General features: G+C 38.5%; 1 protein-coding gene across 10 annotated transcripts in view; it reads left to right on the forward strand.

Moving 5' to 3' along the window:
• The window catches only part of CNTNAP2 (contactin associated protein 2), a 977,311-nt gene that overhangs the window by 242,737 nt on the left and 717,959 nt on the right, over positions 1 to 16,615 (forward strand). For all 10 annotated transcript variants that reach the window (XR_013829659.1, XR_013829660.1, XR_013829661.1 and 7 more), the window contains one exon: positions 7,135 to 7,254. Coding sequence is in view for 3 of the 10 variants with exons in the window: in XM_079931145.1 (XP_079787271.1) it covers positions 7,135 to 7,254 (120 nt within the window). In the remaining 7 variants the exon portion in view is untranslated. The remainder of the gene's footprint in view (positions 1 to 7,134; positions 7,255 to 16,615) is intronic.

Raw genomic sequence — 16,615 nt, forward strand, 5'->3', positions numbered from 1 at the left:
CTTCTCTCCTAGCTTCTGGTAGCCTCAGGCATCCTTTAGTTATGGTTGGCAGTATCCCTGTTGTCTATATTGTCTTCCTATTGTAGGTGTCTGTCTCTGTGTCCAAATTTCCCCTTTTTATAAGGATACCAGTCCAGTTGGATTAGGGGCCACCTAACGAGCTTATCTTAACTTAATCACCTTCAAATACCTTATTTCCAAATAAAGGTTAGAACTTCAACACCTATTAGGGGATACATTTCACCCCATAGCAATGTCCTTCTTGAATCATCAATATTTATGTGAAAATTGAAGCCATGGCACAAATCACAGATCTGTGCTTCCCTCTCTTTTCCCAGGGACTTGAATGTTTTAATCATATATGTGTGTATGATTAGCTTCCATGTCCCCTTGGAATAGTCTCCTAGTTGTTATTAACTTTCCTAACCTGTTGTCCACACAGTTGCCAGGAGATACTTCTTAAACACAAAATTGATGATGTTACTACCTTATTTTAGCCTATGGTTACAGAGTAAATACAAACACCTTAGCATGCTAGTTAAGGCCTTTATTGTCATAAATGGAAGATAATATTATACACTTAGGAGCTGTGAAAACAATTTTTAAAGGGGAAATCTTAATAGAGTTGATAACATAAAATATTGTACATCAAAAGCTACATATTCAAGGTAAGGCAAAAAACAAGGAAGACAAATATGATGGAACACAGGTTTTAGTTCTGATTTTATCACAGCCAACTTAAGTCAATGGAAAAATGCTGACGATAAAGAAATGGGCAAAAGGCATAACTATATACCTCACAAAACAGTTTTAAAAACTCTCCAATGTATATGTGAAAATAAATTTTCCAATCAAAAAATACAAATCAAACAATAATAAAAGCTATTTTTTGGCCAAGTAAGAAACTATTTTTTTCTTTTGTTTTAAATCAGTCTAACCAGTGCTGGTAAGGATGCATTAACAGGCAAAGTTGTTATTACATTCTCAAGACTCTAAAAATTGACCGTCAGATTTAGAGCTTATTTCGTGGTGGCAGACAGTGAGGGGAGTAACAAGTCCCTGATAACGGCTAATAAAACCTGGCTATTAGGTATCCTGGATTCTGACTATTTACATTCACTTCTCATACCCTTGAAGGAGGTCTAGAAAAGAGGAGAGGGGCCTGGCATTCCAAAAGAATGAAATGCAAACTCCCCAAGTTTACTTCTGGAGCTAGGGAAACAGGAGGTTCTTTTTTTTCTTCTTCTTCTTCTTCTTTTTTTTTTTTTTTTTTGGTTACTTTTTCAGAATGAACACAAGGAGTATAGATGCTTTTTATATATTTTTTTTCTTTCTTTCTTTTTGACCACGAGATATGTGGGATCTTAGTTCCCCAACCAGGGATTGAACATGCACCCCGTGTACTGTACGCGCAGAGTCTTAACCACTGGACCACTAGGGAATTCCCCTATAAATTTCTTTTATAATCAGAAATTACCCCATTAAAAACAATAAAGATAACTCTGTCTCACATATCCTAACAAAAATTCCCTCACTTGTACTTAGCAATCTCTATCAATTTTTATTCTATTTTTTCCTTTCATGGTTCAAACTCCTACAATAGTGTGATCAACATCCACCCCATTCCACCAACTAGTTCCTTTTCTTATAATGTGGTTTCTACAAATACCACCACCCTGAAATATTTAAAAAGTCGCCCAAATCTGCTCACTAAATGTATTACCACTTCCCCTAGCTGATTTCCATTCCGTTTTTCTGCAGCAATTCAAAGTATTGAGAGTTCTCCTTTTCCTTGGGGGCAGCTCCTTGTTTCACACTCCGTCCTCACCCTAAATATTCCTTAAGTGATGCTTTATTTCCCAGCACATTAGGCCTGTTTCACGTCTTTGCTTTTAAACCCTTTGCTTTTCTCTCTGCCGTTCAGTTGGCATCTTTCATTAATCAACAACACTGGGAGTACATTAGGTGCTTAATAATATTTGTTCTTTAACTAGAGCAATCATATTATTTATATACAGTTGCGATAAGCAGAATAATCCTCTCCCCACCAAACGTGTCTATATCCTAAGCCATGGAACCTGTGAATATATTGCTTTATATGGCAAAAGAGACTATGATTAAGTTAAGGACCTTCTCGTGAAGAGACTATCCCAGATTATCTGGGTGACCCTGATGCAATCAGAGCTCCTTAAAATACAGAGAGGTGACAAGGCAGGCAGAGAATCAGAGCAGAGCGTGGGAGAGATTCCACCAGCCACACCTGGCTTCAAAGGTGAAGAAATAGGAAAATGAGGCAAGGAATACAGGTGGATTCTGGAAGCTGGAAAAGGCAAGAAAGTGGATTTCCCCCTAGAGTTTTCAGAAGGAGCACAGCCCTGCCCACACTTCGAATTTAGCTCAGTGAAACCCACTTCGAACATCTGACCTCTAGAACTGTGAGGTAATAAATTTGTTTCAACCTGCTAAGTATTTGGTTATTTGTTACAGCAGCCCAATAAAACTAATACAATAGTGCTTTGTCATTTTCCATTGTACCCAATATGATGTCACACAGACAACATTCAATATTTAATGAAAATTAATAAGATACTTAGGATTTGTCACTTTCTGGCTTTTTACATGCTATGGAATTCAGTCTGATGTGTTCATTCATAATATTTCTGAATATCTGAGATTTATTTAAGAATATGTGGAATAATATGAGACCTTTTATTTGGGACTAGGAGTTGCAACAGAGAAAAATTACTTTTCCAGTAAATCAGTGGACTTGATGAGTCTATTTATTTTGCCATCAGCCCAATTGCCTTTCTGTTCTCCAGCAGTCTACTAGAAAAGCTCGATTATTGACAATGGCACAGATCCTCCTCTTTCTTCAGTGGCTGCTGGCTTAGCCTCTTCTGCCCTGCCAACTCCCTGGGGCTTGATATGCACAAATTGTGCAGCCCAGCTAGGACTCCACTGGGTACAGAGTTAACTGGCTGAGGCATGCAGGCTAAATACTTCGGTTAGCTCCTTCTGTGCATTAAAATTTCCATACGCTCAATGCTTTTTAGTTTTCAAAGTGTGTGATTTCATTTAATCTTCACAATAACTTGGTGGAGGAGGTATTGTTGCCTTCATTTTACAGTTGAGAAAACTGAAAGTTAAGGGGAGTTTACAGGTAGTAAATGACAGAAAGGAGATTTGAACAAAAATCTCTTAATTCCTAATTCAGTTATAAAACGAATGCAATTTTACTATGTACAGCTGTTCTTGCCATTTTACCTCAGTGCCTTTACTCCAGACATGTATTTTGCAAGTGTATTTTTAATGGTAACATAACTTATGCATGTTATAAAGCAATGTGGAAAACACAGAGAAGTATGAAGTTTTAAATCATCCTTAATCTTACTACTCAAAGATAACCACAGTTACTGTTTGAGTGTATTCCTTTCCAAATATTTTTCTGTGCATTCATCCAAGTATATTTCTTTTGACATGTATTTTTATTTAGAGTTTTGTATCCCATTCCATTTTTTTTATTCTGAGTGAAGTGAGGTGGCATTCTAGCCTTATGTTATTGGATTGGCCAAAAAGTTCATTTGGTTAGTCAGTGTGTTTCTCCATAAAGTTCTTCATAAAAATGAAAAACGTGTCTTTTATTTTTACTTAAAACAGAACAAAATTTTTGGCCAACCCGATGTTTACAATTGTACTGTGTCACCTTTCAGTGACCTATTTTTCCTATTTATACTAAAATATAAATAAAGAATTAGTCCACCCTTCTTGAGTTAACTTTTTTTTTCAAGACTAGAGCCATGCTTCTCAACATGTAGTCAGGACCAGCAGCATCAGCGTCACTTGGGAGCTTGTTAGAACTGCAGATTCTCTACTGAGTCAGAGTCTTGGGGGTGAGACCCAGGAATCCCTGTCTTAACAAGCTCTCCAGGTGATTTTTCACACATGATAAAGTTTGGACTAAAGTTTTGGTTTTCCATTTGTGTTGATGAGGCAAAAGCAGCTAATAAACCCGTTATAGGTTAAAGACAAGCAGAATAATTGTCACACTTTGAAGAAAAAGAAAGAGCTTCTTACTTACCCAGATTTCCCTCATCCACATGCTTTCAACTCTACTTTTAATCAATTACTTGGGTTAAAGTCCACAGACCTCTTTAAAATGCTTATATGCTTACTTAGAAATGCAGTAGTTACCTATACTTACTATCATCCAATTGTGCTTTCATTTGCATATACTTCTCCTAGTGAGCCACTAATCGTTTATCAAAATCAGAACAGGGTGAAGGGTAGGCACATTTTAAGTTTCATTCTGACAGCTTTTCTTAAACATCTACCATGCTAGATCAATATAGAGTAGAAAAGAAAAATACATTTTCTACACCCTGCCCTCACGACAATTCACAGTCTTGTTAGGAAATAAAATTTTCCTATATGGTTTAATTAACTGTGGTCAGTCAAGTCCTAAATTGACTAGTATTACAGTATGTGAGACGAGCAGTGTATGCCCTGGACTATACAGAAAGCTGGACATATTTATTAGGGAAGGTCTCCTTAAGAAAGGAGGAATGTCAGTGGTGCCTAAATAATAATTATTATATTAACGATAAACAGTCCACCTATTAACTACTATACCTGTGATACCTATTCCCCAGACAAGGCTGAATGAGATTAGGTATCTTTGTCAATGTTATATAAATAGTACTTCGTGGAGTCAGAATTTAAACTCAGATCTGTTTGACAGGAACCCTGTTTCTTACCACTTCTGCCTTCCTAGTTAGCTCTGACTGAGAAGTTTTACAGATTGAGAAAGAGCCTGTAGAAAACCACAAGTAGAGGAGGCAACCCCAGAAAGGGTGAGCATGAGTTAAACAAGTTCCTGTGTCAGATTCGCCTGAGCAGAGAGCAAGGTTGATACTGGCGAGTTGCTAAAACCAAGAGATCTGTAAGGATTATGGAAGGTCTTGCATGCTTAGATGGTGATCTGGGATATACAATCAGAGATGCTGAAGAGCCATTACATATTTTTTAAACATAATGAAAGTAATGTTTTAGGATATTGCATAAAAAAGCATAATTGGGTGGGAAGTGAAGAGATATTTGCGTAAAACAATCAATTAATAGGTTGATTGTTGTAAATCAGATACCAGATGGAAGGAAGGTGACTGGGGTGCTGGCAGTGGGGAAAGAGAATGATTATTAAATATTAGAAAACAAGGGTGAAAGTTTTTAATGGTAGATCGGCTGAAGAGACAATTGGAAAACCTAAGAATTTGAACCTGACGTTCTGGGTGATTTTGAACTGTACACAAAAATTGTAATAATCTGAAGAAGGATTGTCAAAAATTAATAGGGCAGTTGGTTTTTTTCAGAGACTGAGTTCAAGTCATTCTTTCTTGCTTCCTAACTACATCCACCCACCTAGTCTTCGTGTTCTGTTGATCTTAAATCCCGCCTACTTTATCCTGCCTTGTTTGCTTTATCCTTCCTCATAATCTTCTATACCTCTGGCCATCTTTCAATAGGCCTATAGGCCTATTGCTATAGCAATTACAACCAACATGCTCTCATTACTCACTTCTCTGAGAGCTATTGTTTTGCTACAAGGAACTTTCTTTCTAAAACCTACATCAAATTATGGCATCTTTCTGCTGAAAGTTTAAAAATATTTCTTCAGTGTTTTATTGCATTATTTTATTTGGTATGGCATTCAGAATTAAAGCAACCATAGTTTATTATCCAAATAAGACAACTGGGAGATTGAAAGTGGCATATTAATAATTACACTCAGACAAAAGGTGTATGGGCTGTGCTTAACTTTCTAGCCACATCCTCTTCTGACAGCACTTCTTGCATGAGCAGTGCGCGAGTACTGAGTGAACAGTCCCTACTCCAAAGGTCCCCAATCTGTGTTGTTCACAGCTGTGCTTGTGTTGCCTAATCTACTGCTCACATCACATGGGCTCAATAACTATTTGCGGAAGGAAGGAAGTGGGAAGCAAGCCTTGAGTAAATCAAAGAGTTTCTGAACTGTTTTAGTCTAGTGTGTTGTGTTTGTTGAAATGAAATAGAATTTAAGGTCTAGCACCCTTGGGAAGAGGAAACCATGGAAAGCCAAAGGGAAGCACAGAGCACATGGGAGAGGAAAGTAGAAAAGGGAAGTCCCAGAATCAGACCTCCTACTTCATAGATTAGCAAAGGACAGATGCTAGGAGTATTGTATTCAAGGGCACTTTACCAAAAGACTCTGCTTATCAGATAGGTAGATTTTTTTACCAGAAATAGTTCTTAGTTTTGTAAAGAGGTCTGTCAAATTCATCATATATGTCAATGCAGAGCTATTAAAAAGTTTTCACAATAGTGTTTTAGAAGTTCCAGCTATAAAGGAGGTATGTAAATGTCCATTTTGCACTTCTGAAAACAGGTGCAGTCTCTATGAGAAAAGAAAATGTGTTAGGAGAATGGGAACAAAAAGGAAAATGATGAAAAAGAACCTACAATCTAATTACATAAATGTCAGTTTTGTACGAAAACTAGATTTGATGTAATTAAAGCACACCTGTAACAAATAAAATGAAACAGACATATCTTTCCATTTTCCTGAAATAAAGGAAGATTAGAAATCACGTGGTATTTGTGGGAGATTTATACTAAATATGCAAAAAAAAAAGTTCCCCTGTGTGTGTGTGCATGAGAGAGAGAGAGAGAGAGAGAGAGAGAGATATTTTCTCTTATCTCTTAGCTGATAGCCCAATAGTACAGCCAATATTCATGGCCTTTCAGTAAAGTCCCTTACAGTAAGGAGATGATATCTATAAATAAGTATAAATTAAATAGTTTTCAATGATTGTGAGCACCTGTGAAACAAACATTACATTTGTTTAACAATGTATTGATTGTTTTAGACCTTTCCCCAACTAAAGCCATAGCAGGAGCTTACTATCTTTGTTTGTTAGGTCAGAACCAATGCTTATAGACTAAAAATCAGATTATGAGTTTAAATGTAGAGAAAAGAGTGCTCTTTCTAACAAGAGGATACTCTCCTAAACAGTGGTTTGATAGCATTTGATCTGCTACTGGGGCATTTATCTGGAGAGACATTTTTTGGGTGCTGTGCTCACGTAGGATGTTTCGTTCCAGCCATCTATGAGCCTTCCTGTGAAGCCTACAAACACCTAGGCCAGACATCAAATTACTACTGGATAGATCCTGATGGCAGTGGACCTCTGGGGCCTCTGAAAGTTTACTGCAACATGACAGGTAACTATGCCATATTTATGTTTCATGAAGATTGCTTTTCTGTCTGTTGAGAATAAATAGCACCACTAAAGTTTGTTTCTTCTGTGCTGTATTCTTATCATAATGTGTAATAAGCTAAATATTGCTGGCTTTGTTAGGCTAAATGGTGAAATGTATTTCAATGCTAGGTTTTCAAAAAAAGTCTACCTTCTGATTTGAACGGTTAATAATTAGTGTTTTAAAAAATCAGCATGTAGAGGAAAAACTAGAAAGTAAAATTACAAGGTTGAAGTCTACAGAAAGAACTAGCCCATGAAGCATCCTCCACAAGAACCTAGACTGGGGAAGGTGAGTATCACCTCTCAAACCATCCACACTGCCCACGTGAAAGGAAGCTCAGAGGTCACGCCAAACCTTCCTCTGCTTGCCATGGTTATACAAGGAGCCGTTCTGGGTACTGAAAGCCCATTCTGGCGCTAGCAAAACTTACCTGCCACATTCATGGAATTCTTCTGGGGAAGAGAGCCTAGTTTTTCTTCACTTCCATATTAAATTTCAGGGCTATGAAATGAGATTGTGGGTTCCCACAGTCATATGTAAGATGTACAGATCTGTAAGATAAGAGCACACCTTCCATCAGACACTTGGTAGCATCTTGTCCTCCAAAAATCTGAAGAAGTGTGTGGGACGAGCACTGTCTACTAGCTCCAGGAGGGGATCAGCATTTGATACGAACTCCTGAGGCATATGATGCTAAGGATAATGGTTATATGATGCTGCTGATGACGATTGCTGCATGGATGGTTTACCATGTATCGGGTACCACAGTAACCGCTTTATTCAGATAACCTGGGTTTATATTCTGGCTCTGTTAATCACCAGATATATAATCTTGGGCAACTTATTAACTGTATTAATTTCAATAAGCCTCGGTATGTTTTTCTCTGAAATTGATTAATCATAATATCTACCTCATAGCATTATTGTATGAATGAAATAAGGTAATCTACATGTGGTTCTTAGCATATTGTGTGACACATAATAAACTTTCAGAAAAGGTTGCCAGGAGTTAGGTATAATTATTTTTTAAAGAAGTTAGAGAGTTAAATAACTCGCTTATATTATCCAGGCAAAATTCTAATTCCAGTATGTTTGAGGCCAATGGTTCTTAAATCCAGCTATGCTTCAGAAACATTTATGGAGTTTTGTCTTCCCATACAAAGCTGTTGGCTCCATCTCAGGAGACTGACTCAGTAGGTGTGAAGTGCAAATAGGATTGTGCGCCTAGAACTAAGAGCCCTAAACAGTGCTGTAGACAAGCAGACCCCTGTGGAGAACTCGTCAACGTCAGGAAGACAGACGTGGCACAAAACGGAAGGGAGAATGATGAGGTGTGGAAGGTGGGTAGAGAAAATGGTAAAGTGAGAGCTACTTTCCCCAAATTTCCCCCCATGTCAAGACTCTAAGCGTGCCCCAGAGAAATAATTCACTTACCAGAAAGCTTGACCCAAGAGTTCATTGATTGTTGGACTTGTCAATGCACTCAGGTACTTTCTTCTTTACCTTCATTCTAATCTTACCTCAACTAAAGTAGAATCCATGAGAGCTAGACTTAATCCAAAAGACTCTTGATGTTGACTTCTCAAAACTATTGTCAGCTATTAACCTTAAGGGAAATCAGGGCATCCTGAATGGGCTTGGACAATTAAGAAGTTACTTTAGTTACTTTCCTATATGCCTTTTCAGAAAAGAACTAGAAAACTAAACAAAACCATAATGTATACGATCCTCATATGAAGAACACACAAAATGGAAGAGGATTTTATCCTTTTTTTGGGGGGGGGTGGGGAGAGATCACTTTTCTGTGAATTGAAGGCCTAATGTGGAAACACAGATCTCCTCTTCATCAATACCTCCTTTAAAGAGCATGACTACAGTTTGACCTAATACTCTAGATTCAGTCTAAGTGGTGAGAAGAACAGCATGATTTCTGCAGCTAGAAGATTTTTTTCCTATCGTCAAGATAGTTATGAGCACCAGTGTTTCAGGGACCCTTGAAGGCCATCAGGTACTCTTTGGCCTTTTGCAACCCATTAACCCTTCCTTCATCTGGAAAGAGCATGAACTTGACCCATTAGGAAAACATGGCACCACAGAGCTTGGCTTGGGCTGTTGCTTTTCCAAGAGATACATGTTGAAGAAGAGGAGGGAGTGACAGCATGAGGTAGTCTATGACATAATCTTGAGATATCACTCTATGGTCATGAGAAATTGTATATGCACCTTAATTCACAACATTTGTATTAAAGAATAGAGCTGTCCCACTTCTTAGTGACCCAAATGTAATTGAGTGTTTATCACTGTTGAATACATCACATATTTTTAAAATGGGAGCAAGATATCCTCTCTGGGGAAGAAGCAATGTCTTGGCAGTGATCAGTCTCTTTTTCCTCCTTCTTACTAAGATGAGGGAGAGTTTTTCACTTGTACAGACATAGTGAATATATGAGTCTTGATTTTGGTTTCTCGACACTGGAGAAACTTTACTGGCAGGTAATATCTGATGTAAATTTGGGTAGAAATGAAAAATCACTCTGTTGGAAATCACTTCTGATTTATAATTATTCTTTGGAATACTAAACTTTAAATTCACTTACTAATTAAAATATAAAACAAAATGAAAACACAATTAATTTAGGGCCTGGCAAGAAGAAGGTAGTCTCCTCTGACTTTTAGAAAAGAAGTTCCTCCAAATAATCATTACAACATCACTGCTTGCTGATATCTCCAAGTTTTATGTTTGTTTAACATTATCAAATAAGTAAGTTGTTCCTCATCTTATCCTTATTACATTTTCCGTTGAATCACAGGGAAGACTTGAAGTTTGTCCCTGTTAGAGTATTTTACTGTTGGATTCAGTCCAAACTGTCAGCATATATATCTCTTGGCATCTCAGATACTGTTAAATTCTCAATTTCTCCTTCCCAGTGCCTCTTGCAAATCATCATTCTTTCCATTCCTCAAACCACCATCCTGATTCAGACCCTCAATTGTTGGGTTTAGGTTATTCTAGTAATGTCCCAACTGGCCCCTGTTGGTTTACAGCCTTGGGAGTTCCCCAAGTGAAATCTGAAACTGGACCCTGTACGTGGAAGGCAAGGAGAGACTGAGAAGGAGGCAGACCCTCTAGATTGGTAGGTGAAGGTTTAATAAGCAAGGGAACTTTACTTACAAGGCTTGTCTTGGGCGACACAATAGGAGTAGATTTCTGCACCCAACCCACAGGATCTTAAAAGTTTATATCGAGGCCTTGACAGGTTCAGTGACATATTCAGTCCAGATGGTCTCAACACCTACCTCTCGCAAGGATTTACTCCCTGAAAGGGCTGCTTGCCTGGGAATAGTAGGTGGGATGTACATTCCAAGGACAGGGGAGGGGTGAGGAGCCTCCGGTTGCCAGGGTTCTGCTTAAGGGTCAACTGGCAGTCACATTCTCTCCATGACCTCCTCCAACAGTCCCTTCAACTCCAATATTTTCCTACTGCCCCTGCCTCCATGCCACCTGTCAGCAGGCTGCGAGATGAATGCTCCTAACACACCACTGTGATCATATGGCCACTGTGCTCCGTCCCAACTACTGAGTAATGGGAAAGGGCCTCAACTTAGCATTCAGCTGCCTTCACGTTTCATACAAACTTTCTAGCACTGTCTTTTTTCTACCCTGCTTCTTTATGGCCATCCCATGCTCCAATCAGAGTAGAGTTTCCATCATTCCCTAAATTCAGTTTGGCTTGTTTTACACTAAATTTCATGACAGTCTCCCTGTGTACAATATTCTCTCCTGAAACTCTCTATAAAATACTTATCTCTCAAGAGTTTTCTGGAATCCTAAACTCCTCCATGAAGCTCTTCCTCATCTTCAATATACCCTTCACCACCAAATGACCATTGTAAACTCTTTTATCGATCAAAACCTTTCCTCTTTTATTTTTAATTTTTATTTTATATTGGGGTATAGTTGATTAACAACATTGTGTTAGTTTCAGGTGTACAGCAAAGTGACTCAGTTATACATATACTTGTATTGATATCTATTCTTTTTCAAATTCTTTTCCCATTTGGGTTATTACAGAATATTGAGTAGTGTTCCCTGTGTTATACAGTAGGTCCTTGTTGGTTATCTATTTTAAATATAGCAATGTGTACGTGTCAATCCCAAACTCCCAATCTATTCCTCCCCCCCCGACCCTTCCAACCTGGTAGTCATAAGTTCATTCTCTAAGTCTGTGAGTCTGTTTCTGTTTTGTAAATAAGTTCATTTGTATCATTTTTAAAAATTATGCATATAAGTGATATCATATGGTATTTGTCTTTCTCTGTCTGACTTACTTAGGATGACCATCTCCAGGTTCATCCATGTTGTTGCAAATGGCATTATTTCATTCTTTTTAATGACTGAGTAATATTCCATTGTATATATGTACCACATCTTCTTTATCCATTCATCTGTCGATGGACATTTAGGTTGCTTCCATGTCTTGGCTAGTGTAAACAATGCTGCAGTGAACATTGGGATGCATTTATCCTTTCGAACCATGTTTTTCTCTGGATATATGCCTAAGAATGCGATTGCTGGATCATGTGACAACTCCATTTTTAGTTTTTTGAGGAACTTCCATACTGTTCTCGATATTGGCTGCACCAGTTTACATTCCCACCAACAATGTAGGAGGGTACCCTATTCACCACACCCTCTGCAGCATTTGTTAGTTATAGATTTTTCAATGATGGCCATTCTGACCAGTGTGAGGTGGTCTCTGTATTATTTCTTACACTGCATGTAAAATTTACATTATCTAAAAGAAAATTTTTAATTAAAAATGTAATGTACACACACACACACAAAAAAAACCCAAAATGTGAATTTCTTCATAGACTTTGTGAAAAGAAAAAAGAACGGAATATTTAAGCATCCCTCTAGGATCCTTTTTCTAGGTTTTTTCATTTCTATATTCACTGTGTGCCAGGAACTGTGCCATGTGAGAACAAATGGATATAATAAATGCCTTCATGGTATTCACAACCAACAATAAAAACAAGCACTAAAAAAGTAAACAAGTAATTTTTCTGTAGAGAAAAATAATGGAATTGTGAGGAATGGTTTATTTTGGATACAGGATTTTTTAAAAAACCTCCCTAGGAAGCAACATTTTAGCCAAAATCTAGCATATGAAAAGAGACAAGGCACTCAAAAAGGTGAGGAAGGGGAATGAGCCCTGAAAAATTATACCCCAAAGAGTGAAAGAGATCATTTCCTTCCAAGGAACTGAAACCCCAGTGGCTGAAGCATAATGAGCCTATAGGGGGGCCCACAATGAAGTGGGGAGATGGGCAGTGGCCAGGTGGTGGTGCAGGAAAAAAATCTGGTTTTTACTTTTTCAATTATATTTCAGTGTAGTGGGTGGGAATCTATGGAAAGTTTTTAAACAGGAGAATGAGAAAACTACCACTTGGGAGTACCATGAGTGACAGACTGAAAGCACTGGGACCAGTTCTGAGGCTATTGTAAAAGTCCAGGGAAGAAAAGAAGCTCCTTTGGACTAGAGTGGTGATAGTTTAAGTGATGAATAAGAGATGAATTTCAGATGTACTTTGAAGGAAGCATTGTCAGGATTGGTGACAGATGGGAGAAGGATGGTTAAAGACAGTTGTGAAGAATAACTCCTGGGGCTTCCCTGGTGGCACAGTGGTTAAGAATCTGCCTGCCAATGCAGGGGACACGGGTTCAAGCCCTGGTCCAGGAACATCCCACATGCCATGGAGCAACTAAGCCCATGCGCCACAACTACTGAGCATGTGCTCTACAGCCTGTGAGCCACAACTACTGAGCTCACGTGCCACAGCTACTGCAGCCTGTGTGCCTAGAGCCTGTGCTCCACAACAAGAGAAGCCACCACAATGAGAAGCCCATGCACCACAACAAAGAGTAACCCCCACTCGCCACAACTAGAGAAAGCCTGCATGCAGCAGTGAAGACCCAACACAGCCAAAAATAAATAACTAAATAATAAAATAAATTTTAAAAAATATATATTAAAAAGAGCAAAATATTTAACAACAACAAAAAGAATAACTCCTGAATATATGGATTAAATAACTGGATGAATTACAGTGCCATATGGCAGATGTGTGAAATTAAGGAAAGAACATATTTAGAGGAATTTCAAGAATTCAGTTTTGACCTATTTAAATATGAAGTGCTATATGCCATCTCAATTGAGATGCAAATTTTTCAGTTGGACAAGCCCCAAAAGGATGTATGGGTTAGAGACATAAATGTCCTAATTGTTAGCATATGAATATATGAGAAATGATAATATCACTTAGGGGATGATGTAAACAGGGAAAAGGCATCTGCAAAATGAGCTCCTAGGAAATCAGTAGATAGGTCAGATTTCTAGTGATGAAATAGTCTGTATGTAGGAGAATGTATAAGTAAGTGGAAGAAAAGTGTCTAAGAGAATTTTAGGGACAAATGGGTCACCCTTATGGATGTCGAATTGACTGCTTGGGTCGTAAAGAATGAGAAAAAGACTGGGAGGATGGAGAGTGATTTTGAATCAATGCAAATGTATATAATGAATGAGCAGGACCCAGTGGGGCCTTCCTGGGTTCAGACTCCCCCCACCCTCCATGCCCCCCACCTCTTATTTGTAAAAAAAAGCTTTAGCCTCCTACTCCTTCACCGAGTTCCAAAGAGCAAATTTAATCAGAGAAGTGAGAAAATGAGAAGGTGCAGAAACAAAGGAAAATAGTCAAGCAAGACAAAATAATAATAGTTTAACCATGAAACAAAGTCAAAAACATTTAGTTCTTCCTCAAGGGCTATGGATAATATCCTGAGCCATATCCTTGAGTTATTTTGCAGATACTAAAGCCCCCCGCACCAGATGGAAGAACTTAACTACATGCTGACCACCAGTATGTAGACCCCAGACAGGTTGGAACCAAAAGGTTGATCATTGAGATTCCTGAAACATCACCCTGTTACCTCACCATCAACCAATCAGAGAATTGTGCAGGAGCTGATCAGGCACCCTACAACTCACACCCGTAATGTTGCCTTTCAAAACTGTTACCTGAAAGCCATTGAGAAGTTCAGGTATTTTGAACATGAGCTGCCCATACTCCTTTCTTGGTGCTTTCCAATAAACTCTGTACTTTCCTTCACTACAACCTAGTGTCAGTAGAGTGGCTTTGCTACACGTTCAGTGAGTGGACCCAAGTTCGGTTCAATAACAAAAATAAATCAACTTGTAACATGCTTTATATGGGATGCAGAGCAGTTGAAACTTGGCAAGCAATTGATGATACTGTAGTTTTAAAGCATGGCTTTGGCAGCTGGGAATAGGGTTTTCCAAAGGAGACCCATACATGAGACAGGGAAACAAGTCAGAAAGCCTCTGTTGTAATACAGGAGTTAAAGCTGAGATTCAAGGTGGTGGCTGACAGGTAAAGGAGAGGATTGATTTGATGGATATTTAGAAAGTTGAGTTGACCAGACTGTGGCTGGAGATTGGAGTTGAAAATGATTCCCAAGTTTCTGCCTTGAGTAGCCCCATGTGAGGGAGTACAGAAGAGCAGGGACAGATCAGAAAAAGATGGGCCTCTATGTTGTCTTCAGTGTCTGTAATTCAGCCTCCTGGAGCTGTGCTGTGGGCAGATACTATACAGATTCCCTGAAGACTTTAAACACAATTAATCTCTGTCTCAGTTTCCTTATAAATAGAGTAGGAATTGGAACGAGTTGATCTCTACACTGCCTTCTAGTCTTAAAAAAAAAAAATTCTATTATTGCCATGGAACATGAAAGAAAAATATCACTATTCAAATAACTGAGAAGCAAAATCCTCTTGCCTCAAACAAGCTTGAATTTATTCATTTCTTGGCCATGTTTGACATAAATTGGCACTGTTCATTTTTTATCAAAAAGCGGTTCTTCTACTATGCAATTCTCCTTTTGACTATCTGCAGTTCAGCGCTTCATCACTTGGAAATTAGGGGGTGCCCTAAATGACAGCATCTCAAGTGCTCAGTTGACATTGAGGAGGGAATATATTCATTGAATCTTTTGTAGGAGAATTCATCATTCTGTGCAAGTCAAAGCCTGGTTTCCTTTTTTAGATCTTAGGGCACATTATAAAATGTGGCCATTGTTCTCCTCACCTTCCGTCTCAATTTTTATCACCTCTCGGAAAATTTGGTATCATAAATATAATTTTAATGCATATATACTATCATACGTTTCTAATATTGACCTCTTTCTTTTGTACATTTTTCTCACATTTCAGTTTATTTCTATTTCCTTAAGATGCTTACCAACATCTTCTAGAAACATTGAACTTTTATATTTAAAGCTTCATTTAGTTCTCTCTGCCCAGTGATAATAACAATAGTAAATAAAGCTAGATCCAGCTATTATCCTTGGAAAATTACTGCTTATCCCTAAATCAAAAACAATGTTTTCCTTAATATTCTATCCTCGAATTCATCTTTATAACTCTCTTTGCATTTATATTTAATTTTTAAAAATTTAAGTAAACATCTGTGCTATACGGTGTGAAGTTTAAAGTCCAAATAAGGAACACCTCCTGCATTCTTCCTAGCACGACTTTTGCAGTTTTATCAAAAAGCCATCAAGCTTGTTTACATAATTTGTGCTTTATAAAGCCCTGGGATTTAGCTGATCAAATTCGATTATTCTCTATAATGGTAAAAGCTGTTCATGTCTTTTTAATCTAATATTTATAGAGAGCTTGTTACTCAAGTTCTTAAGCACTTGCACTCAGTAATATTTTATTTATCGTTAAGCCTCTCAGGAGTTTCGGTAGCACAGTGGGGGGTGGGGGGGGGAAATGGCTGCTGGGGTGGATGCTTGAGCTCTAATGGAATCATGAACCTGCCCCCCACTCCTGCTGCCATCACCTCCCGCCAGCCCCCCAGCAAAGCAAAGCAGTTCCTTCTTCGTCATATTCATTTTCTTAGCAGCTTTCAATAACACCAACTTATTATCTCACAGTTTCCATGGGTCAGGACTCTGGCAGAGGTTAGCTGGGTCGACTGCTCAGGGTCCCACGGGCTGAAATGAGGGATCAGCAGGGCTGTGATCTCATCTGAGGCTTGAGATCTTCTTCCATGTTTGTTCAGGTTGTCGATGGAATTCAATTCCTTGAGGTTTTAAGGGTGAGGGTCCCATTTTCCTGTTGGCTGTTGGCTGTGGATTGCCCTCAGCTCCTAGAGGATGTTCCCAAGGTCCCAGATATGTGTCCTTCTCATGGTGTGGCAGCAGGAGGATCTCTGACCTCTAGACTCTCTCTCAAGA

Source organism: Stenella coeruleoalba (genome assembly GCF_951394435.1).
Source record: "Stenella coeruleoalba genome assembly, chromosome: 9".
Lineage (NCBI taxonomy): Eukaryota > Metazoa > Chordata > Mammalia > Artiodactyla > Delphinidae > Stenella > Stenella coeruleoalba.